General features: G+C 49.7%; 1 protein-coding gene across 2 annotated transcripts in view; it reads right to left on the reverse strand.

Moving 5' to 3' along the window:
- Window positions 1–27649, reverse strand: part of RAE1 (ribonucleic acid export 1) — a 340130-nt gene that overhangs the window by 162811 nt on the left and 149670 nt on the right. For both annotated transcript variants that reach the window (XM_069651101.1, XM_069651100.1), the window contains exon 8: window positions 11851–11958. In XM_069651101.1, coding sequence (XP_069507202.1) covers window positions 11851–11958 — 108 coding nt within the window. The remainder of the gene's footprint in view (window positions 1–11850; window positions 11959–27649) is intronic.

The raw sequence follows: 27649 nt of genomic DNA on the forward strand, positions 1-27649 counted from the left end.
CGGTCGGTATGTGTGCCGAATGCGGGTCACATAACATTTTCCGTGAACCCTTTTATTGTATTTTTTTTTCCTGAATTTGTTGAAAGTTTGGTCGGATCCAAGTGCATGGGGTAGGGAGTTCCACAACTGAGCTGCCCTAACTGGGAAGCTGGAACCACCAATAGTGGTCAGTTTGAATCTAGGCACAAGAAGGCAGTTGGGGCTAGCTATTCTTGTTGGTCTAGTGGAGTTTTTTCTAGTAAATCGTTCTGTTAGGTAGCGGGAGGCTTTGTTGTTTAAGCATTTGTGGATGAGGGAGGCAGATTTGAGGTTGATTTTCTCTTGGGTAGAGAGGCATTTATGCTCCCGTCTTATTTCAGAAATATGTGTTCTTCTGGGAATATATAGGGCCGCTCTAAGTGCATTATTTTGGAGCACCTGTATTCCGTTGATGGTTTGTTTGGTTGCCCCTATGTAGAGGGAGTTACAATAATCTAACTTAGATAGGATAAGGGCTCTGGATAAAATTAGGCAGCTGTCATCTGATAGGAATGGTTTCCCGGCTCGTATTAATTTACAAGTATAGGCCGTGGAAGAGGCAAGTGAATTTACCTGTTCGGTAAGGGATAAAGTCGAGTCGAGATAGAAACCTAGGGTTTTTACTTCTCTGGCGACCTTGATAATGTTCCCATCGATAGTAAATGCTGAGTAGTTTGCGTTGAGTTTAGAGATGCGAGCTGCAGTGCCCAGGATGATGAGCTCAGTTTTGTCATCGTTCAGGCATAGGCCGTGGTTGGCCATCCATGCCTGAACAATGCTATAGACTCTGTTCACCAAAGCCAGATCTTTCCCATAATCCCCGGTAAGAGGTAGGAGAATCTGGGTATCGTCTGCGTAATTGGTATAGGTGATAGCCAGATTGTCAAGATCATCAAAGAGTGGCTTGGTGAAAATATTGTAGAGTGTTGGCGAGACACAAGATCCCTGGGGCACTCCACAGGTGATGGGTATTGGGTCTGCTGTCACTCAGGGGGAGAACACCCTGATAGTCCTGTCACTAAGGAATGACTGTATCCAGACTATGGCCTCCTCTGAAAAGTGGGCCGCAGAGTCCAAGTGATTACACAGGACTCTATGGTCCACCAAGTCAAAGGCGGCTGAGAGGTCTAGTAGGAGGAGGAGTGCTACTTTACCCTCGTCTCTGAGTGAGTCTATTTGGGCCTTTAAGTCGATAAGGGCAGTCTCTGTGCCATGTTGGGGTCGGAAACCAGATTGGCGGGCGCCAAGGGGGTGGTTCACCTCAAGGAAGTTCTGAATTTGGGTGTAAGCTACCTTATCTAGTATTTTTAGCAAGAAAGGCACCGTGGTAATGGGCCTGTAGTTTGTGGGAATGTTAGGGTCCAGTGTGTTTTTTCAGGAGGGGGAGCACCCAGGATTCCTTTAGGTTGCGTGGAATTGTGCCAGTAGTAAAGGAAGCATTGATAAGTTTGGTGATGAAGGGAGCTAGATCTCTAGCAGCGTCCTTGATCAATTGTGCTGGGCATTGGCCGTCTTTGCAATTGGATGATTTAAGTGCAAGAATAGTTTTCTCTACCTCGATCACTGAGACCTTAGAGAAGTTGAATTGGGAGAGGTCTTTGGGTTTGGATATGGTTTTGAACAAGGATTTTGGGTTTGGGCTGATACTACTGAAGTAAAATGTTATATGTCAGAATGTGATGTTTGCTCCTCCTAAGAAGTAATGGATGAGACTGGAGGTCTCATAGGAGGGAAATTATAAGTTACTCACCGTAGTGACTAACGTACACTTAGTCCATAGTCCCCTTTCCTCCATACTGTATGGGCGTCGCTTCTAAGGGACGGGAGACGGAACCTTTTTCACAAGAAAAAAAACCTTCCCCCCCGATTAAAATTTAGAGGCGCAGCTCAGGGAGCATGCGCTGCCCTGACTCCGCCCTCAGGCGCCACACCTCAGTCCTCATTGACACGTCGACAATAGATTTAACATTGCCTAATGACACGAGTATTATAAGGGGGTAGGTTGGTGGGATGTATGGAGAAACGGGGACTATGGACTAAGAGTATGTTGGTCACTACGGTGAGTAACTTATAATTACTCTTACGTCCCGTCCCCTTTCCTCCATACTGTATGGGCGATTACAACTGATTGTAGCACCAGGGTTGAGAGGAGACCCTCCTTAAGCAAATAGGTTCCCGAGAACTGCCTGTCCAAAAGCTGCATCAGATCTAGAGCCCGCATCCAAACAGTAATGGTGGCAGAAAGCCGAGGGAGAGGCCCAAGTGGCCGCCCTGCTTATGACTTGCCAAGGGACATGGCGCTGGAATGCGATGGCCGTTGCCTTGGTGGGCATGCATGTTGGACGGGAGCGGCTTGTGCTAGCCCTCGTAAGCTTCCTTGAGGGCAGAGACCATCCAGCAGGCTATGGTGGCCTTAGAGGCCCGATTGTCACCTTCGGAGGCTCGAAGCCAGGCTAACAGAGCGCCCGATTCGCGGAAGCCCTTGGTCCTGTCCAAGTAAAATTTTAGGTCATGCCCGACATCCAGGCAGTGCAGGACACTCTGTGCTTCATCCTAGGGATCGGGAAAGAACGTAGGAAGGAATATTTCTTCTTTCAAGTGAAATACAGAAGGAACTTTGGGCAGAAATGCCGGGTGCGTCCGCATGACTACCTTGTCCTTGTGAAAGGTGTTATATGGTTCGGAGGCAACCAACACCTGGATCTTGCTGACTCTGCAAGCCGAGGTAAGACCGACTAGTAAGCCCGTCTTAATGGTGACCAGCCTAATGTGCACAGACGTCATTGGCTCCACTATGTTAAGGTCCCACACAGGGTGCGGTCTCTTGACAGGGGAGTAGAGCCTAGCGAGACCGGTCAGATGTTTGACTATAGGGTTGGAGGAGGAAAAGATGCCCTCCTCCAAGTTCCTATAAGCCCCAATGGCTGCAAGGTATGTGCGGCAGGTGTCCACCTGTAAGCCCGAGTGAGCGAGGTGCGTCGAAAAGGAGAGCACGTTGTCCAAATTGCAGGCCAAGGGGTTGATTCCCCTCGAGTCTGCCCAGTGGCAGAATCTGGTCCATTTGCTTTTGTACTGGGCCCTGGTGGCATTGCTCCTGGCACCATGCATGATCTCCAGATTGGCCTGTGAAAGGCTAAGGTGCCGAAGCGTTACCTGCTCAGGTACCACGCTGTGCGGGCAAGTTTCCCTGGCGCGGGATGGATAATTCTGCCCCCCTGTTGGGCCAGAAGATGTTCTGGGCTCATCGGAAGGTGTATCGGGGGTACCTCCGAGAGGCTGAGTAGTTCCAAAAACCATGGCTTGGCCGGCCACCATGGAGCTATTATAATGATGCGGAGTCAGTGAGACTCCTTGATCTTCCAAATTACCCTGTGGATCAGGGGAGTAGGCAGAAAGGCGTAGGTTTTCGTTTCAGTCCACTGGAGGTGAAATGAGTCCCCCAGAGAGCTGGAGCCCTGACCCTGCCAGGATGCAAACTGGGGGCACTTCTTGTTGTGCCAGGTGGCAAAGAGATCCACTTGGGGATGACCCCACTTGTTGAAGATCTCCTGAATAACGAGGTTGTTTAGCTGCCACAAGTAATTGTCCGCTCTCAGTCTGCTGAGCCTGTCCGCCTTCAGGTTGGATTCCCCCAGGAAGGTGGACTGTCGAAAGGTAAAATGTCATTTTCCAGGGACCATTCCCACATGCTGATCGGCAGCCTGCACAGAGGAGGGGGATCTGGTGCCTCCCTGCTTGTTGACATACTACATGCTAGTCGAGTTGTCTGTCTGGATGAGAACAACCTTTCCCTTGAGAAGTGGTAGGAAGGCTCTGAGCGCTAGCCAGATTGCGTTCAGTTCCAGCCAATTGATGTGGTATTCCTGCTCATGTCGAGTCCAGGTGCCGTGGACCGAGAGATCGTCCAGGGTGGCTCCCCAGCCCTCGAGCGAGGACTCTGGTGATGGTGGCCTGCAGAAAGGGCGGCCGAGAGGACGGCCGAAAGGGCTTGCCCGTCCGTAGGTTGGAGTCCATGGACCACCAAGTTATGTCCGGGTGGAGAGCTGGAGGAACGTTGATCATCTCGGATTGCGAGCCCCGCTCCTGATTCCATGAGGCCACGAAGTGCAGCTGAATCCTTCATCCTTAGTCTTGTGTGCGGCACGGCTAACAGGACCACCGCTAGTAGACCCAGGAGATGTTGGTACCACGATGCCAAGGTCCCCTCTCTGCTGAGGAAGTGGGCGGTGGCCCTCTTGATGACCGAGATTATGTCTTCCGACGGGAAAACCCTCGCAGACTATGTCCCAGGAATGTCAGAGTCTGCGTAGGGAGCAGCTGTGACTTGTTGAGGTAGAGCGAGAAGCCCAGGTCATACAGTGTATTCACAAGGGCATGGGAAGAGTGGTGAACCGCTTCCGGAGATGTAGCCCTGACAAGCCAGTCGTCGAGGTATGGGTAGATGGAGGCCCTGTGCTCTGAGGAGGGCCGCTACAGCAGGAGTCTGGTAAAGACCCGGGGGCCCCCCCCCCCCCCCCCCGAGTTGAGGCCAAATGGAAGGACTTCGTATTGGAAATGGTAGCCCATGATTCTGAACCGTAGGAAAGAACTATGGGGCTGCCAAATCGGGACATGTAGGTACGCGTCATTCAGGTCCAGGGAGCACATCCAGTCTCCCTTGTCCAATGTCTCCGCTATAAAAACTGGCGTAACCATCTTGAATTTTTGCAGGGGTAGGGAGAGGTTGAGGGTGGAAAGGTCCAGCACAACTCTCAGGCCCGCCTGGTTCTTCTGAATGGCGAAAATCCTGGAGTAGAAGCCAAAGCCTCGCTGGGAGTCTGGGACTTCCTCCACTGCCTGGCTCTCTACGAGCGACCGGATCTCTGTCAAAAGAGTTGCTGTCCCAACCTGTGGGAGTGGAGGGGAGGAGGGACGAGGGACGAGAGGCTGGGATAGGAAGGCGGTACCCCGTGGATACTACGGAGAGGATCCAGGGGTCCGCGAAATTCTGGCGCCAGAATTGTGCATGGAGAGCAAGCCTGCCCCCACCGGAGACACGTGGACCAGAAGGGGCGGCGTGTCATGCCTTCTTTCCCTCGGAGGCTGACGCTAAGGAGGGGGACTGGAAAAAGCCCTTACCCCCCCCTTTTTGATGTTTGCGCCGGTTCTGAAACGGCGAGCGGTCCGGCTGCCTGGATCTGCATTCCTGGAAAGCACAGAACCCTCCATATGAACGACCCTTTTCCGAGCACTGCTGAGATTGGGTGCACGATTTGGGCGTGGTCTTTGTAAGAATGGTTAAAGACTTACCCGTTTGTGAGCTGTTTTTCTTTTTTGTCCAACTCTTTGTCCGTAGATGAGTCGAAGAGGTCCCTCCCCTCAAACGGTAGATCTAGAACGCGCTCCTGGACATCAGGGTTGAATTTCGTTGCCCGGAGCCAGGCTGTTCTCCTCTTGTCCATGGCAATGCAGATGGCACGGCCTGAGGTATCGATATGAGCCACTGTGGATTCCATGAGGTCATGCGCCACGAGCCTGGCTTCCGCTAGCCCCGCCTTAAAGCGTGATTGGCATTGGGTGGGGAGTTCCGAGAGGAAGTCTGCAATTTCCCGCCATAACCATTGGTTGGCAGCAGCCAGCATGGCATCCGCTTTCGCCTGACGCAGGTGCAAGGAGGCGTTGCAGTAGATCTTTTTGCTGTACGCCTCCAAGATCTTCTCCTCCTTGCCTAGCAGCGCCGCAGAGGAGGCGGCTGAGGACGACTGAAGCTTGGAGTATAGTGATGCCGCAGCGATCACAGAGAAGCGTGGCTGAGGATGTGTCGAGCGCAAGAGTGTATCCCCCTCTATCTGCCTGTACTTGGCGTCCAGGCGTCCGTTGACCGGCTGGATGGAGCGGGGCTTGAGCCACCCCTTCTTGGCCAGAGAGACTACATTGGTTTGCAGTGGAATACCAGTGTTGGCAGAGGGGCGTCTTGCGAGGACTTCAGCCAGAACCCCCTCTGCCGGCTGTTCGACCTCGGGTTGGGGGAGGCCCAGGTACTCCGCCAGGCCAGCAAGACGTTCATGGAAGGCCCTGGCTGAGGATGGCGTGTCTGGATCCTCCTCCTCGTCTGTATAATGCGGATCTGGAGGATCTTGTGGACTAGGAGGGGTAGATGGCGCCAGAGGCTGAGGTACAGGGGCCGCTGCCGGAGGCTGAGGAGGCGGCGGAGGTTCCAGAGTTGGCTGTGGAGCCGGAGGAGGCGGCTGCACCAGGGTCTGGGGGCCCGATGGAGGAGTCTGTGGTGACGTTAGCATGGAGGGGAGGACTTCCCTGACTGCGTCCTCGATTATAACCCGTTGGTATAAGCATGGTATTCAATCCATTTTAAGTGTCCTTTAATTTCGTTACCCGTAGGTTATTTACACATCATTTGTTTATTCATATTTACTCTCACTTTACAGGGTATTCACTATCCATTTGGAATTAGCCAACATGTATCCTAGCTGGAATTGGATCCTTATTGCAATTGGATCCTTATTGCTATTAGATCTCCCGTATCTTTGTTGCTGTGAATTTATCAATCTTTTGTTCCTTATCAGCTTGTTTTACAGGTAACCTTTTCTTTCGATTTATTTAAAAATCCTAGTGCCCGTTTGAGGCCTCATTATTTTTCTTTCTTGGAGTCACACCTATGAAATGGTGGATGGTTATGTCAATAAATACTTTCTCTGATTGTAACTGTACTATTGTGACCACATATATGTGGATTGTCTCATTTTCTAAAAATTATATTTTATATACATCTTTTTCTGGATTTCTCCAATTTTGTGTACATTGTAAAAATGATATTGACACTGATGCTTCTTTAATGTATATAATTACAGACTATTCTGCTCCTGAAGAAGGGGTTGTTCCCCGAAACGCGTTGAGCACCTCAGAACATCACAAGAATAACATTTTTGGTTATTGTTTGCTTAACTTTATAACAAATGTTCTATTTCTGTTTTCAAGATCATTCTCCTTTATGATGGCCTTATTTGAATATTTGTATGTTTATGCATTTTAATGCTAACCAGAAGTGTTCTGGTCAACATATTGTGAAACCTATTTGTTTTGCCTAAATATTTACTTACCTTTTTGAAGTAAAAATTCTAACTACATTTGACTGACTGTGTATCAGTTCCAAAGGATGTGTAGGGGACGGGAGTGTCTTTAGATTTAGACACTTTTTTCTGTTCCTCGATTATAACCCCATCTGAGGAGACCTCATGAAGCCGAGAAACGTCTCGAAGAGCACCTCCTCACTGGCCAAAGAGGTGGCAGGGGGTACCGACAGGGTAGCGGGGGACTGCTGGAGCCGCTGCGTACCCTGTCCATATGGACGCAAAGGAAAGTGGCCCTGCGCAAATGAAGGGTAGACTGTAGGCGACGTACCTGGTTGAGGCCAGTCCCATCTTGACACTCAATCTTCGCCGAATTCGTGGCATGGCGTCGGACGGGTGGCCCTTTCTAGCACGGCGGCCATTTTGTCGAGCTGCCTGCCACAAACCTGTGACGTGTTGCTCAGCCCGCTGGGCCCGGCCTCGTCCAAGACTCTTGCGTGTGGATCACGGGGCCTACCCTGCTCCCCCGGCCGGTGACCCTCGACCCGGGGGTCGGTAGAGCTGCGTTTAGGCGCCCCTTCGGACATACTGTTGGTATTAGGGCGTAGCACCTCGGACGTATTGCCGGTATTCGGGCGTAGCCCCTCGGTCATTGTGCCGGTAAAAGGGCATAGACCCTCGGGTGTAGACCCGGTACAAGAACCTTCCGGTTCCTCGACACTCCGCCCGGGAGGATCCGAGGACCCCTCGACCCAAAGTCCATTAGCTGTAGCAGCCTCAGGGCACGTGCCAGTAGAAGGACTTGGCCGGTCACTCCCATGCGGGAGAGTCCCTGGGAAGGAGTCTCCCTTGCGGGGTGCGCTGGGAAATATTGGCCGAAATTCTTGAGATCCTCTGGAGGCGACTTCTGGAAGAGCTCCCTCCACCTGGGGAGTCTGTTCTTCAGCGCCTTCGAGGACGAGTCACCCGCCGAACATGATTCCCAACCGTGTTTTGAGCCAAGGCAACTTAGGCAGAGGGCGTGGGGGCCTGAAGGTGGGAAGAGCCCATTGCAGGATGGACACCTGCTGAAGCCTGTAGAAGTCAACATGCGCCGGGGAGGAGCGTGACGCCTGAGGACAGAGTACCTGAATGATAGATAAGACAAAAAAGAAGTATCCGCGCGTGGAATTACATGGCCGAAGCCAAACCCAGGAGCGCTGGTGAATTCGGCCCGTTCCCGTCGACCCGGAAAAGGGGACTGTGGTGTGGCGCCACAGGGCCGAGTCAGGGCAGTGCATGCTCCCTGGGTCACGCCCCTGCGCTCCTCTAAATTCAAAAGGGGAAGAAGGTTTTTTTCCTGGTGAAAAAGGTTCCGTCTCCCCGTCCCTTGGAAGGGAGGCTCATACAGTATGGAGGAAAGGGAGTATTGTGGGGGAAAAACCTAGATTTTTAAAATTGTAATAAACTAATTCAACATGGCAGTTAGTAATGGTTGAGAATAAGAGTATTGCCATTCCTGTGCGATCCCCACATGTTCTAACCAAAGCAGCATTAGCATCTGGCCTCTTGATATCCCCACTTCCACAGTTTTCACCTCTGTCATGTTTCCCTTGTGGCATATAAAAGCGTGATTTAGACTGCCGCTTTCTTAGGCAAGGTGGAATCTAGCAGGCAAAGTTTTCATATAGTAAACTTGCTTGGCTGCTCAGAGGCGAGTGAGAACCCTAGAAGAAGTTTGCCCAGTAAGCTCTAAAATGCATCTCTGTTCACCTTCCACCTTGAGTAATTCTTTCGGACCATGAGAAATGCAGCTTCTGCCTAAAACTTGCATGCCGAGATGCTGTTCTTACATCTGAAACGGTATTTCTCTGCAAGGTCATGCTATGTCTGAAACCTCCCTCTACATTGAAAGGCATGGGTGCTTCTGGGTATTAAGCCTGGTGGGTGGAGGGAGGGTGGGTAGCTGTGGTCTATGCTTTATGTTTTGCCGATTACCATTAAAAGTCTTTCACTAATCTGTGGTTCATTTTCCACGACACCTGAATGTGTGGTAAAAGTAAAAAAAATAAAAAATAATGAAATCGGATGATTGCCTACAGGGGTGGAGCAAAGCAAGACCCTATCTAGTGGCTATGGGGCAATATGTCCCAAAACGACTAAGAGGACATTAAAGTGACTGCAGTTTTTCAAACTCAAAATGAAAACTGTTCTAATATTACCAAGGATTCCCAGCCCGACAAGGGGGACATTCCAACAGCATGAAAGAGAAAGAGAAAGAGAGAGAAGGGAAAAAAGAGGGGGGCCAGAGGAAAAAGAGGGGGGGCCCAGAGAAAAGAGAGGGGGGGCCCAGAGAAAAGAGAGGGGGGGCCCAGAAAAAAGAGAGGGGGGGCCCAGAGAAAAGAGAGGGGGGGCCCAGAGAAAAGAGAGGGGGGGCCCAGAGAAAAGAGAGGGGGGGCCCAGAGAAAAGAGAGGGGGGGCCCAGAGAAAAGAGAGGGGGGGCCCAGAGAAAAGAGAGGGGGGCCCAGAGAAAAGAGAGGGGGGCCCAGAGAAAAGAGAGGGGGGGCCCAGAGAAAAGAGAGGGGGGGCCCAGAGAAAAGAGAAGGGGGGCCCAGAGAAAAGAGAGGGGGGGGCCCAGAGAAAAGAAGAAAAGAGGGGGGGCCCAGAGAAAAGAGAGGGGGGGGCCCAGAGAAAAGAGAGGGGGGGGCCCAGAGAAAAGAGAGGGGGGGGCCCAGAGAAAAGAGAGGGGGGGGCCCAGAGAAAAGAGAGGGGGGGGCCCAGAGAAAAGAGAGGGGGGGGCCCAGAGAAAAGAGAGGGGGGGCCCCAGAGAAAAGAGAGGGGGGGGCCCAGAGAAAAGAGAGGGGGGGGCCCAGAGAAAAGAGAGGGGGGGGGGCCAGAGAAAAGAGAGGGGGGGGCCCAGAGAAAAGAGAGGGGGGGGGCCCAGAGAAAAGAGAGGGGGGGGGCCCAGAGAAAAGAGAGGGGGGGGGCCCAGAGAAAAGAGAGGGGGGGGCCCAGAGAAAAGATAGGGGGGCCCAGAGAAAAGAGAGGGGGGCCCAGAGAAAAGAGAGGGGGGCCCAGAGAAAAGAGAGGGGGGCCCAGAGAAAAGAGGGGGGGCCCAGAGAAAAGAGGGGGGGCCCAGAGAAAAGAGGGGGGGCCCAGAGAAAAGAGGGGGGCCCAGAGAAAAGAGGGGGGCCCAGAGAAAAGAGAGGGGGGGGCCCAGAGAAAAGAGAGGGGGGGCCCAGAGAAGAGAGCGTAGGGCAAGAGAAGAGAGCGTAGGGCAAGAGAAGAGAGCGTAGGGCAAGAGAAGAGAGCGTAGGGCAAGAGAAGAGAGCGTAGGGCAAGAGAAGAGAGCGTAGGGCAAGAGAAGAGAGCGTAGGGCAAGAGGAGAGCGTAGGGCAAGAAGAGAGCGTAGGGCAAGAGAAGAGAGCGTAGGGCAAGAGAAGAGAGCGTAGGGCAAGAGAAGAGAGCGTAGGGCAAGAGAAGAGAGCGTAGGGCAAGAGAAGAGAGCGTAGGGCAAGAGAAGAGAGAGTAGGGCAAGAGAAGAGAGCGTGAGGCAAGAGAAGAGAGCGTGAGGCAAGAGAAGAGAGCGAGGCAAGAGAAGAGAGTGAGGCAAGAGAAGAGAGTGAGGCAAGAGAAGAGGGATACAGAGGGACTGGGAAAGGAAGGATAAGATGAGAGGTGGGAAAGGGAAGGGAGAGAAAGAGGGGCAAATGAGAGAAAGTGGGAGAAAAGGAGAGAAAGTGGGGTAAGTGGGGGGACGGGTAAGTGGGGGGAAGGGTGCAGACACAAAACAGACTCCAATACTTTGAAGCTGTGGAAACAGACCAATCAAGCATTTCTACACTTTGAAATCTCACAGAAATTGTTTCATGTACAATCAGCTTGTTACCCCATGGAAATTGACGAAAAGGGCATATGTGCCGGACGCAATTTCCAACTATCACATTTCGCATGCAAATGGACCGTATTCAACAAAGCATATCAGGAGGCTCAAGTCATGAACATGACAACTTTCAAAATGGGAAGAGCAAGTCTTAAAATTATTAAAATCCAAATTGTAGCCCAACTTTGGCAGAAGCTAACCACTTACAGCAAAATAATTTTAAACTAAAAAAGGGGTTCTTGTTGATTTGCCAGGTTTCTAGATCAGACTTATGCCACGGTTGTAAGCAAGACAAATCACAACAGGCATAAGTGAAATGTAATTTCTTTGTGAATGGGATGCGTCATCTGCATTGGTGTGTTCCTAATTTGTATTGCCAAACACATTCCCCCTCCTTCAGAGACACCCACACACTTTGATTATAAAGAGTGTGCACTAATGCAATACACCCCTTCTGACCCATAAATATGTAGAGCTGCCTGAGTGCAAATTGCGGTACACGCACATTACCAATGTGAAATAGGCAAAGGCCTACTTTTGTGTTTAGTGAATCGAGCACAATTGCAACTGCGACAGCAAAAGCACTTTGTGAAACGGTGCTATGGTTCGTTGTCAATGCCAAACAACAAAAAGTATGGTTTATGAAACTGTAAATATTAGGAAAACCAAGAACAAATCTGATAGGAATTTTTAAATTGCCCAATATTTGGTATACATTTCTTTTAAAGAAATAAAGTTAATTTTTGCAGAGAAAACACTTTACAGCTGAAATTCTTAAGTTAAGTATATACAATTGCAAAACCTCTTAGTATAAATAATGTAGATCCAAGACAGTAAAAAGCAAAACATATACTAAAAATGCAATGTTTCAAAGCTTTTACTAAAACATGATAAAAGGCTTACTTGATGTTTGAGTGGAGAATCGATGCGCCTGAATTCAGAGGGCTGATTCTCCAGTTGGTAAACTATAAGACCTCTATCTGCAGTGGCGACAGCTGCCATGGGGTAAACCTAAAACAGAGAAATTGAACAGGAAAGACCATAATGTCAGAATTCAATACTACCAAGGCCTGTGTAGGACATTCAAGGAAATGGTTTCCACTTTATGAATGAGAATGGCAGTTTGTTTCTTTTCACATTACTAGTGTTTAATAACCTCATTTACCATAATACTTTCTTTCGCTTACTTTCGGACTTCAAGAGCAAATGCAGTTTTCCCAGGAATGATACCAACATTGTGGGTTATATCTCCATCTGCAACAAGCATTCCTGATTCTAATCGGGAGAAAATTAATAACATCTGAGAAATATCTTTAATGACTGTTTTGCTAAAATCTTTACACTCTTAGAATCTGGATTTAGATTTTAGGATTACAAACTAAAACATAACTGAAGGTCAGCAAAATCGGTCACATTTTCAGCCAATATCTGGAAAATACTGGTTCACTCAACTGCACCAGATTTAAAGTAGAGTAGTGTGAATGTGCTTATATACTGGGATTCCTAAGCACATTTCTGGATGCAAATCGATTAAACAAGGATCCAATCCACAACGTATCACATTTTCAAATTCAAGAAAATGCTCCATTGTTTGGGCTAAAAATGCATGCATCCATATTCATAAAATAAAAAATAAAAAAAAAAATAAAAAAAAAAGAGTACTTCCAGGTGCCCACAATGGCAGCATCACAGCATACAGAAATCAGTTTGTCTTCAGGAGAAGCGCAACCTCCCCTTCACCTCAACGCTACCTTTTGCTTTGTCTTCCTGGGTAAGCCAGATTGCATTTTTAATTGGTGTTGGCAAACTGCATTAATCTCCTCTCAGGATCCCGTGAGGAAACCACCCACTGAACCAAGCAGTCCGCCGATTGCAGAACACCAGCAAGTTTATCCCAGACGCCGTGCAACTACACAGGAACTCCATCTAAAATGGCCGCCGCCATATTGTTTATTCATTGCTGAGCAACATTGTCAACTGAGCTGTGCGCTCTGATTAGCCGCAGCTACCTATTCGCTGTGACCAGGGCCACCGGCAGGCGCAAGCCGGCCCGACTCCAGAAGGCCAGATCCTGTCTGTGCCGGTCTGCCCCTTAACAGTGTTGAGGGGCCCGCCACGCTGCCCGTGTCACCATCAACGCAAATCACCTGCCTCAGTCAGACTCCAGGGTAAGCGAGCACTACATTTTCTGCACAATCCTCCACTTTACAACTAATTCACACACAGCAACAGTCGCGCCTGCCTACACCTCAGTACCCCCCCCCCCCCCCCGAGTACGTCTTTTACTAGCCTACCACATACCAACTGTTTTATTCTCTCCTTCTTGGCCGCTCCACAATTGCAGATTGTCCCACTTCTGCATTCTACGCCTATTTCACTGCACTGCATATCACATGTATTCCTGCACATTGAATCCTACGCGTATCTATGTCACGCAATAACCAGCAAATATCAATTACCGACTACTCCGCTACTAATATAGTCCGATGTGCTCTGAGCACTACGCGTGTTCACTGCAACATATTGTCAATTCATCCGTTGCCTTACATGTACTGTAATATTGTGGATGTACGCATAGCCCTCTTGACATTCTAGCATGCCAAATTGTAACAATAGCCAAGTCACTTTATAAGAATAGCCTATTCACTTAGTCAAGTAAATACATACCAGGTAAAAGCCCTTGAAAGGGTCACAAATATAGCAAATTTGATGCACTGCCGCACAGCCCTATATCAATACAAGGGACCATATGGTCATTCACAGGGTGACGAAGATCACACAAACAGTGGAATTCAGCAACCACAGCACAGGTCATCACCATCTGGGAGTTTGGCGACCATAACAAAAGAGTCATCCGACTCCAAGACGGTGGACAGACTTTACTTCTCCTCACCAAAGAGCCGTGGCATCGCACAGCGGACAAAGTGCACCAGGAGGAATTGTAGTGTTCTCTGGGCCCCATCAATCCAAATTACACCTAGCAAATATTTATACAGCTTCAGCATGTCCCCTGACCACAAGCCACATTACAGCTGCAAGTGGGGTTTAAAAGAAGAGATTCCAAAAGAGAGAGTGGAAGTTAGGAGACAATTGGAGAATGCTGACCAAGGAGAGTGTAGAGGAGAGAGAAAGGAGAGGGCAGAAGGCAAAAGAAAGCAAGTAGGGGATAAGATCGAGGGACGGAAAGTAGAGAAAGAGGCGAAGCTGAAATACCAAATGAGAGATTAACAGGGGAAACAGCAAAGGCGGTTGGAGCAGATGAAAGAAAGGAGAATGAGGAACATAAAAGAGGAGATAGAGGAGCACGAAAATAAGAGGGGAAGAGAGCCATAAAGCATGAAGACAATAGAGAATATGGTAAACAAGATATGGGGAACTAGTATGGAAGGAAAGGCAAGACGACAGCTCTAAGGTATGGGCCACAAGCATGCTAAATTGGTGGAAAGGGGGCCAGAAAAAGGGCATGAGCTAAGGAGGAGTAACAAGTTGGGGGGGGGGGGGCAGGGGTCGGGGGGACGGTCCCTTGTCTGGAATGAAGTGGAATGTATCTAAGGAACAAGTTACTTACCTGTAACTGTTGTTCTCCAGCATGGGTCTGGCATGGATTCACATGCTCATGAATATTCCTCGTCTTCAGACTGGGAATCCTCGGTAAAGAAAAAAATCTGTCTGTTTCATTTCCGAACTGTCTTTCTCCTAACAACCAATCACTGAGCTCTGGGTCATACTGCCCCCAGCTAATGACTGCTCTCCACCTAAGACCCTCCTCAGGCAGCCATTTTCAGATTTGGTAGCACGTAAAGTGGCAGTAGGACCAAGAGAAGAGCCGCAGAGGGGAAGGCGGGAGGGTTTGCAAGTGAATCCATGCCAGATCGTTAGGGAGAATTCTCAAAATATGCTAATTCCTCTCTACCCTAGAGACCCCCAGCTCTTTTGCTGAACTTTGGGACTTTGTACTTTTCAATTCTGTTTGTTTTATGTGTTTATGGAGTTTTAGACAACTCCACAGGCATCATCTTTTCATTTGTGTCACAAAGCACCCTCAGTGCAGTGACACAGGGATGACTTTTAGGATACCTTCTCTGGGATAAACTGTTTCCCAGAGAAAGTTAAATTGACTTTACTAGTCTTTTTAAATTCCTAGACCCAACAGACCTTATCTTACAATAGAGTGCTGGAGGGGTTGCCTGGTCTCTCCTAGGTCTAAAAACTCATGTAGCAGTCCAATGCTACCCTTTCCTCGCGAAACGGCTGGTGGCAGTGGTTTTACAACGAACTACCATCATTTTTCCCATCCGCGAACACCGGTAGCGTTAAAACGCGAGAGCCATGTTTTTCAAAATGGCGTCTGAGCCTCCTTTGTTTAAACAGGTCCCGCTCTTCTTTTTTCACCATTTCTTTTTGGAAAGGTCCTTCTAGAGTTTGTCTCTGCGCGCCAAACTAGGTTTGGTCCCTTTGTTTCTACGCCTTTGGTGGCGGGCTTCAGTACTGAAGACCGTCTCTGGCAACTGAGTGTCTGGGGTGGGCACGAAGTGAGGGAGGTGCCCGAAACTCCCTGTGTTTAGTCTCCTAGGAGACTCAAATGCACTCTGGCGTGGTTGGATGGCTGACTGTCCAGCAAGGACAGCCACCCTGCTGGGTGAGTGGCAGCTAGGCTGGAATGAATGGGAGAAAACTGTTTAAAAGGCGAGTCTCTTGGCTTGGAAGGCAGAGTCGACCACTGGAACGAAAGAACCGAAGACGAGCTGGAAGAGGACGGCTGCTGCAACTACTGGACCGTTGGTTTGCCCGGTGAAGCCCAGCTGCACGTCCGAATCGCCAAGTTCATCTCGACAGAGAAGCCCTTCAAGGACGACTTCTTCCTTTGAGTTGGTGGCACCTATCAACTCGTAAGCCACCCGGATACCATTCTCGGAGCTGGCTTTATTTTCCTCAGAGTGCTGCAGGAAACCGAATAGCCAGGGACAAGGACACCAGTTTGTGTGCTTGACGACAGCTACCGGAAACAAAGATTTGCCAGTTTGCCAGCTTTTTGACCAGTCCCCGTGAAGTGCAGGAGTCCCCCGACTTCCTCCCTCTTGTCCCCACGACTGAGGCACAGGAACAGAGATCTACAGGAACTGGCAGGAACAGCAACCCTCAGCTGCATCTTTTTCTTCAAAATAAGGTACTTTGAAAACCCAACCGAGAGAACTTACCGCTCACTGCGAAAGTGCGTGAAACTTTGGCAACTTGCAGGCCTAGTCAGCTTGTGACCCGACATATGAATCTTTCTTCTATGAACTACTTCTGAGAACCGTGGCAAAAACCTTTCCGTTTAAATACCAGAACCGTTTTTACTTATACAAGACTCTACCCCATTGACTTTGGCCTACCTATTGTATTGGAACTCCTACTCTGGTGAACTCAAACTATTTGCACGGTTTAATATTCGTTTTTATTAACTTATGCCTTTTTGCTCCTACTTCAAATACTCTGAATGCCATTTTGCTCCTCCTTCAAAGTAGTTTAAATGTCTCAGAACCGGATAGTGTGAAGTATTGTAGTATATTTTTTGGGTCATATTGATTGCCTCCTTTTAGTAAATGTTTTCTAACTGACTGTGTAATAAATGTTTTACCAAGAAACCCTGAGTATAAGAGTCTATTTGAATACTTGTGATTGTAGACCTCTGTAACATCCTTAGAGCTCACATTCCCTCTTGAGATAAGCCTGGCTGCTCAGATCCCTACCAAAAACGGTGTGGTAAAGACTTATACTAAAGGTTAGTTTTGCTTACACCTGTAGTCATAGTTGTGTGTAGTGGTCCCAGAGGGTACTGCATGCAAACATTGCCCAACACAGACCCATGCTGGAGGACAACAGTTACAGGTAAGTAACTTGTTCCTTCTCCAGCATGGGGTCTGGCATGGATTCACATGCTCATGAATAAAGAATACATAGCAGTATACAAATGCACAACCACGGGAGGTGGCAAGGCTCAACATAAGCATCTCTTACCTCCTCACCAGGCTAACCTTCAAGCGAACAGATTGCGCAGCACTGCTTGGAATCCCTGCCGACGCAGTAGAATCCCATGAAGGTGTGCGTCGACATCCACTTAGCAGCCCTGCAGATGTCCAGCAGGGGCACACCAGACAGGAACGCCGTAGTTTATGCGATCGCTCTGGTCGAATGGGCTCTCGGACGGCCAGGCAACGGTCGATTTGCCAACCGGTGACAATGGGTGATGCAGCCTGAGAGCCACCTGGAAATGGAAGCCTTGGAGAGGGCCTTCCCATGGTTCACAGGACCAAAGTTCACAAAATGTTGCAACGTCTTCCGGAAACTCTGTGCGGTCCATGTAGAACTTAGGCGCTCTAGCCAGATCCAGCGAGTGCAAAGTCCGCTCAGCCAGCAACAAAGGCATTGGGAAAAATACAGGCAACACCAAGGGCTTGTTTAGATGAAAGTCCAACGGCACCTTGGGCATGAAGGAGGGGTGCGTCCTGAGCACCACCCTTGTGTCGTGAAAAGTCAAATAAGGTTGCTTACAAGCCAGGGCCTGAATCTCACCCCCTCGTTGTGCAGAGGTGATGGCCATGAGGAACGCGGTCTTCCACGACAAGAACTTCAATGGAACTGTCTGCATAGGTTCAAATGGAGGCCCCATGAGCCTAGTCAGCCTTCACCGGCGGGAATGAACCTAACAGTGCTTTGACAAACTCCTTAACCAGACAGTGTGACCAGAACGACGACCGTCCCGGAGATCTGGTATAGCAGGAGATAGCCGCCAGATGAACTTTGATGAGGCATGGGCCAGCCCTGCTTTGGCCAACTGTGGTATGATTTTAGTGAAAAAAACAAATCAAGTCTGTTTTCCAAAACCAGGTCTACAACCTGTTTTTTGGATAAAACCACCGTGGTTGAGGGCAGAGTTATTTTTCAAGAAAACAAGGTGCTGCTGTGGGTTTTACCACACACAGTGACAAGGCTGTGTAGGAGGACAGAAAAGGATAGAGTTGAATTCTAATTTTCCCTTCCTTTTACCCTAGTCTGTCCCTATGCAGCGCTGGTGTATCGCCTACAAAAAGGGACAGGATAAGAAGAAAAACTATCTACTTCTAAATGTTAAAAAAACATTCAGCCTTGTATAAATCATGCCCTTCAACCACTCTCTTCCACTATGTGTTTGCATTGGAAGAAACAAATACGCAGCAACAAAGTCGGTGCTTTGATACTAAGGTGTACAGACATCCACTGGGTTGTGTATGAATTTAATGGCCCAGGGATTGTGTGTGGACCCTGTGCACCGAAGTTTCATTAAAAAAGAAAAACACAAATTCAGGTTCCTAGAACTCAGAAATCGTGTTTTAGAAAAACATGAAAGACAAAAGACAATACACACTCCACTATGCGTTTTCCTAGGTCTTGTTATTATCGTAACTAGTGGAGAGTGGTAAAAGAATTGCTCAAGTATAGAGAGTGATTTGATGTTATGCAGAAACCTGTGCAGTTCCCTCTGGGACCACTGCAAAAGATTTAGGACTACAGGTGTTTGGCAGTAAACCCACTTGGTAGCAGTCTGTACCACAGAGATTCACTTGGTAGCTGTGGCTGAGCAGTCAGACTTCCCTCAAGAAGAGTTAGGCAGTATACAGAGTATTCACAATAGGTCAAGAGCACACAATAGAACAAGTAAACACTGACCAGGGCTTGGTGTAAAAGAGATATAATTATTTATTTAAAACCACATCTAGAAAAACACACAGGCACTAATAAGCAATTCGGAAACACGGTCACTAAAAGATATACACTCCCTTAAAAGAATATTAGACAAGTCTTAAGTAAAGCCCCACTTATTTTCAGACAGCGGTGAGCGCTTAACGTAGATGGCACACTAATAGTTAGTTTTAAAAAAAGGGAGAGAAGAGCAGAGAACAAGTTGAAACAGATCCCAACACTTACCAGAACATAACAAGAGAGGAAGGCAGAATAAAACCGTGAAGTGAGAGTTCAAGAGGTCGGATCCACTTTCAGAGGATCCAAACGAAATGTGTCCAAGATCACACGGTTGCAGTGCACAAGTCTTGTAAAGGTTCAAAAAGGAGTTGGACCAAAGAAAGGGACCAGTTAGAGGGTCAAGGCGGCCAGCCCAGTCCAGAAGGTTAAGGAGATATTATTACCTTGTTGCAATCTTTAGAAAGGGAGGCCTGGCGGACACGGTACCTTAAAGTGGTGAGAACGCTCCAGCGGGGGCAGTTGTTCCTGGCAGCGGATGCAAGTTGATGCTTCGTCCGGGGGAAGAGAGGATCTCGTCGTGGAGGAAGACAGGAGTCCGTTGCACTGCCAGGGAAGAAACCAGCCGCAGAGTTTCTCAGGTACAAGGAGCGGTCCAGTGACTCGCGGTTCAGTGGTGAGTGGCTATCCGGCTGCCGGGGTGCTTGGCACGGGCAGTTCGACCACAAACTGGGCTGGGGTGGGAAGAAATAAAGGGAAACTGGTTGTGCCCACCAGTCAGGGGAAGAAGCCTCTCCAGCCGGGAGATCTTCTCTGTCGTCGGGAAGTGGCGAGTCGGTTCTGCAGGGCTCCACCGGTGGTGTCGTCGTGGTAGGTCGGCTCAGCTTCTCCCTCGTCGGATTCTCAGGTCCTGTGGCGACTTCTCAAGTTCCAGTCCCCAAAGCCCTGCTTTTATGCAGCATACCCCCATTCACTCAGCCTAGCTGTCAATCAAACATGCTAAGTGGTGAGCACTTGGGCCAATCACACAAGAGTGCGACTTGAGTTACCAAGGTAACTCAGTCCAAGGTGCCTAAACCCCCTCCCGCACCCCCTGTGGTACCCAGACAGAGTGGCACCACTTTTGGAGGCTTCTGTGGAGAAGCCTGCCAAAAAGTGGAACACAGGGCTCGACTTGGGTTGGAGTCACAGAAGAGAACACAAACGCATTTTAGAATCGAGTCTTGGCAAAAAATACCAACCGGAGAATTCATATTAATTAAATAAACCTGCGGTATATTCAAGGCTATGAGAATTAAATAATTAAAGTTGGTAGCCTCGAACAATGGGAAAATCCCATAGGAAAATATTTGCGGTCGAATATAAAAAGTAGTTTCCACTGCCACCAGCCAAAACTCGATCAGGGGGGACGGAGACGTGCCCCATCGAATAAACAGACCCCGGGGCAATTAAATTGCCCCGACCAGTACGTCCACAATATGATGTTTTGTTCTGGTTTCTGTTAATAATTTGGGACAAGTAAAGCCAATGGTGACTTTACATGCCCTGGGAGACAGTAGTCAGTCCCAGGGTATGGAGTCTATGGTGGGGTGTCACTATGACACCCCCGTGTTACTGCACGGAGGGTGCTGTGTAACACACATAGGAAAAACACATGAGACCCTATGGAGTAAAGGACCCCATAGCTCATAAAACACATTACCAATCAAAGGAATACCATGAATCATGTCCAAGAGTGGGAGAAAAAGAGTCTCACTTTTGGCAGGAGGAAAAAAACAAACTCCAGAAATCCAGCAAAGCTGCTGGGGGACTCACTAGGTTAGGAAATTCAGCCTAAAGAGAGAATTCTCCCTAACAATTGATATCTATAAATTGTAGCAATTACTGTAATTGCTACAATTTATAGATATCAATTCACTCTCTCTAAAACATAGTGGAGTGTGTATTGTATTTTGTCTTTCATGTTGGTCTAAAACACGATTTCTGAGTTCTTGGAACCTGAATTTGTGTTTTTCTTTTTTTAATAAAACTTCAGTGCACAGGGTCTACACACAATCCCTGGGCCATTAAATTCATACACAACCCAGTGGATGTCTGTACACCTTAGGATCAAAGCACCAACTTTGTTGCTGGGTATTTGTCTCTTCCAATGCAAACGCATAGTGGAAGAGAGCGGTTGAAGGGTATATTTATACAATGCTGAATGTTTTTTAACATTTAGAAGTAGATATTTTTTCTTCTTATCCTGTCCCTTTTTGTAGGCGATACACCAGCGCTGCATAGGGACAGACGAGGGTAAAAGGAATGGAAAACTAGAATTCAACTCTATCCTTTTCTGTCCTCCTACACAGCCTTGTCACTGTGGGTGGTAAAACCCACAGCAGCACCTTGTTTTCTTGAAAAATAACTGCCCTCAACCACAGTGGTTTTATCCAAAAAAAAAAACAGGTCGTAGACCTGGTTTTGGAAAACAGACTTGATTTGGTTTTTTCACCAAAGTCATACCACAGCTGGAAATTGCCCCATATTTTCATGTTACTCAGTTCATAAAGTAAGGGCACTTCCCTGTTAACCTAATGCTCTGCCCCCCCTGTATGGGGTTGACTGCTTTGGCCAACAACAGCAAATACGGTAGCACCTGCAGAGCCATAACTCGTAGAGGGGACGCCGACATGTCGAGAAGGTCCCGGTACCAGATCTGCCTCGGCCACGCTGGTGCGACGAGGATCATCCTGCAACGGGACCATCTGAGTAGATTGACTAGTCGAAGAAGCAACGGAAGGAACGCATACAGAAAGAGGCCGTCCCAGGGTAATGAGAATGCGTCCCCCATGCTCCCCACCTGGGGAAACCTGCTGGCAAACCTCCGGCACTTGGTGCTTGTCGCCATCGCAAATAAATCAATCTGGGGATGGCCCCATCTGCGGAACAGGTGATTCACTTGGTCCTGCCGAAGTTCCCACTCGTGGCAAGAGCGCAGCTCCATGCCGAGAGAGTCGGTGACTGTGTTCATCACTCCTGCCAGATGAAACGGGATGAACATCCCCTGGGCGACAGCCCAGTGCCATAGGTCCTGCGCTTCTTTGGAGAGCGCTGGGGATCTGGTGCCCCCATGCTTCCTGATGTAAAACATTGTGGTGGTGTTGTCCGTGAAGACCCGCACCACCGTGCCCTTGAGGGACAGAAGGAAAGACTTGAGGGCCCAAAACACAGCCTGCAGCTCCAACACGTTGATGTGCAACGATTTCTCCTCCGGTAGCCACAGGCCTCTTGCGTGAAGACTTCCGGTGTGAGCTCCCCATTCTACCGGGGAGGCGTCTGTTGTAACAGTCTCCTGGTGCGGTGGGGTCTGGAAATCCACGCCTCTGGACAGATGTGCGTGAACTCCCCACCACTTTATCCCTCGATGGAAGCTCTCGTCGAGTGTGATCTTGTCCTGGAAGCTTCCCGACACTTGCATCCAACGGGTGTCGAGGAACTCCTGTAGCGGACGCATCCGTAGCCTGCATAGTCGGATGCAGTAGATGCATGATGACATCATGCCGAGCAGGGACTTGATGGACCTCACTGTGGCGACCTAGAGGGCCAACAGCCGTTGTACAATGCCCAAGATGGCCGCTATCCTCTCCTCCGACGGAGACGCCCGGCACGACACGGTGTTGAGTCGGGATCCCAGAAACAGCGCGTCCTGCGATGGTGTCAAGCAGGACTTTGCATAGTTCACAGAGAACCCCAGATCCGTCAGTAGGCGAACGGTCCTCACTGCGTGGTCGACGGCGATGTCCTTTGAACTGGCCCGGATGAGCCAGTCGTCCAGATAAGGGTAGACGTGAATCCCCCGCAGTCGCAGCTGCGCCGCCACTGGCGCTAGGCACTTGGTGAAAACCCTTGGCGCCAACTTCAATCCAAAGGGAAGGGCCTTGAATTGGTAGTGCTTTCCTTGAACCACAAAGCGCGGAAACTTGCGGTGTCCCTTGTGAATGGGGATGTGGCAGTACGCATCCTCGAAGTCCAGTGACGACAAGAAGTCCCCCTCTTCTAGCTGTCGGAGCATGTGCTGAAGAGTGACCATCCAGAATTTCTGGGACCTGATGTACTTGTTTAGTAGACGGAGATCGAGGATGGGCCTCCAGCCTCTGGTCGGTGGCCTTTTTTCACGAGGAAGTACCTTGAGTACACCACGGAGCCCCGGAGCCTCTTGGGACAAGCTCTATCGCACTTTTTTTTTTTTTTTTTAACATGACCCACACTTCCATTATCAGCTGAGGGATGTGGTTTTCCTGCAGGGCCACCAGTGGTATTCAGGGACACTTCTGTTGAAATTCCAGGGTGTGTTCGTGGGCGAATGCGTCCAACACCCAACGGTTGGTGGATGTGGTCTTCCACATGCTGACGAAGTTCGCCAGCAGGCCTCCCACCAGGGTGCACGGGTGGGGGGCCCCCCCGACGCCACGGTCGGTTCAATCCTGCTTGGACATCGAAGGGCTGCCTTTGGGACCTTGGCGGCGGCGGCGACGTCCTCCTCCGAAGGCCTTGGAGCGGCCCGTTGGTTTCCTGGGCTGAAGAGCGGGAGGGTTGGCGGAAGGCAGAGAAGACCCCACCAAAACCCTTGGAGGAACCTTGGGATTTGCTGCCTGAGGGCCGAAAGGACGGCCGTTGGTGTTGAACAGTGCCCAAGGCCCACACGTCTCTTTGTCTGCGTCAGTCTTTATGGCTTGTAGAGACTCATCCACAGCCTTCCCGAACAAATTGTTTCTGTCGAAGGGCATGTCAAACACCTTCGACTGAATGTCTTGACGAAAGTTGGTGGCCTTGAGCCAGCCACGACAAGGGGGCAAGGAGGTGGAGGATGTACTCTCTTCTTCTTGGACGGAGGCTCCCCCGTTGCCAGGGGGCGGCCACGGGTGCCGGCACGATAGGCATCCCTGTCTGTATCTCAGAGACCAGAGTATGCAGTGCCGAGAGAATGTCCACCGCTGGGTCTCCAGGAGGTAACTGAGGTGGGAGTGGCAGCTGAGGTGGAGGCGGAATAGGCAGCTGGGGCACCAGCTGGGAGCCCAGGCCCTCGTCGCCTTCGACTGCTGGCTCGTCAAAGGGCGTGTTGCCCAAGTTTTCCTCCTCCTGAATGGTTTGCAGGCAGACAAGCTCCTCCTCAGAGGAGATATCCATACCCTGGAGGGCCACCACGCCTGCCCCCCCCCCTTCGCTTCCAGAGGGGAAGGTCTCAGGGAGATGACAGGCATCTTCTCCGGGGCCTTCTCTATGGGCCGGAACACAGCCTCCCTCCTGGGTGGAAGGGATACCCTCGTATTCGGAATTGCGCCCTGCGGAACCGTCTCGGCGGCCTTCGCAAGGGACGCCACCACACCCTCCATGGAAGGCTGGGCCTTCGCCAGGTCCACCTGGGCCTTCACTGTCAGGGCCGGAGCCTTGCCCTGAACGGCCTTGTCCTGCCTGGCCTGCTCCTGGGCGGGGGGGGGCAGGAGGGTGTGCGCCCCGATCCCCCTTGGCTTTCTCCGGCAGGTTGGCCTTCTCCTTCAGTTTGCCCGGATGGTCAGACTTCCTCTTGGCCGAAGACGTTGAACGCACCTTGGCCACTGCGGAGCCCGTCACAACAGCGTGCCCGGTGGCAGTGGACTTAGCCTTTTGTTGGACCCCCGCAGGAGGGGCGAGGGGCGCCTTCAAAAGGTCTTAGAAGCCCGCTCAGCCTTCTTGGAACTGGGAGAGGCATGCTGCTGGGACCCACCGAGAGCAGGGGCCTTCGCCTGTAGCAACTCTTTCAGCCGCCTGTGCCGATCCTTCATCGTGCGAGGGGCTATCTACTGGTAAAACGCACATTCCTCCTCCTTGTCCGTCGGGTACAGGCAGTAAAGGCACTGGGAATGCTTGTCGTCCGAGACATTTCGCGAGCCGCAGTCGGAGCAAATCTTGAACAGGGGCGTGGAAACCATCTCCTCCGACATGGTCCACGGGGCGTAGGCCTGAATAATCTTTCTGGAAGCCTCCAGGAAGAAACTCTATGAAATTCGCCATTGAGGGGCGCTGAAGAATCTGAAAAACGGGTCCTCGTTAATCGGAAGGTTGATGGAGCACAATGCTCGATTGACCGAAAAATAGAGTAAACCTCTTCCAAAAAGCTCAAAAACGCAGTAAAAGCTCGAGAGCTAAACACGAGGAATCCCAACACTTGAACGTGCGGTAAAAATCTGTAGATGGCTTCCTGAGGAGAGGCTTAGCTGGAGGGCAGTCATTGGCTGGGGGCAGTATGACCCAGAGCTCAGTGATTGGTTGTGAAGAGAAAGACAGTTCAGAAATGAAAAACTGATTTTTTCTTTACCGACGACTGGGAATATTCATGAGCATGTGAATCCCTACCAGACCCCATGCTGGAGAATACCAAGGCCAATTAGGTGGGAAAGAGGGACAAATCACAAGGTTCAACGACTACTCAACACTTGACCCCTGTCAGATAACCTAAGGTTCAGGTAATGGTGCCTGTTGGTGTAGTCCAAGAGGACCAGTGTTGGGTGTGTGTTCCTCAAGTCCTACTGGCAGTAAGACTTTAGTAAGCTATCCCAGTGGTTTATAGATCAACTATTATCAGTCTGTACTAGCTCTGGATCTTGGTAGTGTGGCAGAACAGTCAGGCTTATCATAAGAGGAGGATGTGAGCTGTAGGTAATGTAAGGAACCATGGTGACAAGTAAGAGACACAAATGATCACAGTTCAATTGTTCAATTATTTGAACAATGAAAGATGTATGCAGGTTGGAAAAATGCCTAATCTAAAACTAAATCTAAGATGGGAGCAAGTGTCGACCATCAAATGAAAATAAAGCAGTCCTAGTGGTGTTGTGTCAAACAAAAGGGCCTATGCTAAGAAAAACTATAGCCAATTTGTTACGCTAAATACAAAAAGGTGTGGGGTAAGTTTCAAGAAAGAAAGAAGTTCTCAAATAATAAGTCAGGAGGCAGTAGCCTGGGTCTCCCTTGCCCACGTTTTGAGCACAGGGTATGGTGGGGTTGGTGGAGAACAGTAGTCTCAGGCTTCTCTGGCACAAGACAACAGTTCTTTTCAGCTCTCAAATTCTACGATGGCCAAGTCTCATTTCCTCTTGTAAGTCACTTGCCCTCGAGGGCCTGATGGGTTCAAAATAAAAGTTCCTTTAACAAATGACAGTTCTCTCGGCGATAATGGTTCAACCCTGGGTCCCCCTCTTCTGTGTGCTGACCCTGCTCAACTTTTAGCTACAGTTCATGTAGGGTGATGGTTTTCACCATGGGACCCCCCTCTTCTGGAGCTGACCCTTCTTACTTTATATCTCTGTTCCTATCTTGCTAAACTTTGGGCGATAGCTTCACTCCTTGGATCTCCCTCATTGGGGCTCAGACCCTTCTCAGATCTCAGCCTCTCTTCTCCGGGTTTACTATAGTTTTTCCCTCCTTCATAGTGGGATTCAGCTCCCTTGCTTTCTTGATGTCCTTTTAAACAGTTCTGCAGACCTTGCTCTTCTGGGTTCACTTCAACACTGTTTCTTGGGACTTTTTCACTTTGACCCCTTCTCTGGCATCCCTCCTGCGGGTTCACCATTTGCCTTTTTAATGCTTTCCAACGGTTTCCACTATTTGCGGGATTCACGTCCCACTCTTTCCTTCACAATGCAGGATTCACTTCCCCTTGCTTTCAGTCTGCTTACGGAACAGTCTTTCGATTGTACAGGGCTTTTGCTCGTCCCTCACGTATGACCACTGAGTTCCTACAGTGGCCTTCTGCTTTTCTAAAGGGGAGCAACCAAAGTTTCCCCGAGTTATCACCCATGTGGTGCCGGTTTCCCTCTTCTGCTGGTCTTCCCTTAACGCCTCTTAAAGTTCATTCACAGTTCAATGAAATAGGTTTCAAACTTGCCACTTTGGGATTCTCACTCAACACAGCTTGGTTCTTATCGGTTCTCCCCTCGACTCACTGGTTGTGTTTAACCGCTTGGCTTCTGTTGTCTTTGGAGACAAGGACAGTACCACGGGCGCGGGAGCCTCCTCTGCTCAGCCTCATCAACATAGGCTGGCCCTGCCTACCGTTGACAATTGCAGCATGTCACTGGGGCTATTGTCCGCAGTCGTAGATTACCCTCAACGAAGGTTCCGCGGGCATGGGATGAAAAGGGTAAGGTCACCTCTCTCCTCGCCACCCTCTCACTTCCCGCCGTCTTTCTTCTTCTCTTGAACTGCCGCGCCGAATTAGCCTTTTCCCCGTGCCGTCTGCTGTAATCGCCTTTCTCGTCTTGCTCGTAATGTGCTCTCTGGCTCCACCTTTTATCCCTGTGGGGAAGGGAAAAGGCCACCAGGTGTGTGTACTTCTGGTCAATTGCCTGCCCCGTATGTCCGGTAAATGGCTCGGGTGTTAGTCTATCGTCCTTTTTGTTGTGCGAAAGTGTACGTGTCAGAAAATGGGGTGGCGCAGTGGTTTAGAATGTCCTACGTTACAAGGGGGGAAAAAGGTGTCAGGGGAAGGGGGATACTGCGTCTCACCCGTCGGTGTCCCACTCACCGAGGAGCCCCCTCCCCACCGTCCTCGTGATATTCCCTCACTGGTCCACCCCCAGGAACTGGCTCCAATAGTGATGGCCATGTCCTGGCCACCTGGATGACCGATTCCCCGTGGTCTAGCCAGGGAAACACCTTCAGGTTTCTCACAGCAAGTACACTAAATCTTAGCTAGACAGGCACAACAAAGAAGCACTTACACATATAGTTATATAAAAAGGATATATTCGTTATATATACACACCAGAATAACATTAAATACTTCAGATGTTTATGCTAGAACACTTAGAATCACTTGATAATACACTTCAAAGGGCACTTTCACTTTTATTTTTGTTCGCGGTCACATTTCTATCAACGTTGGAAAGGGAAAAGACAAGGTTATCGTATTATCGGTTAATGCGCACTCACGCGGTTTTATACAGTAATGCATTTACTCTGC

This window comes from Ambystoma mexicanum, chromosome 3p (genome assembly GCF_040938575.1).
Source record: "Ambystoma mexicanum isolate Mex_15411 chromosome 3p, UKY_AmexF1_1, whole genome shotgun sequence".
NCBI lineage: Eukaryota > Metazoa > Chordata > Amphibia > Caudata > Ambystomatidae > Ambystoma > Ambystoma mexicanum.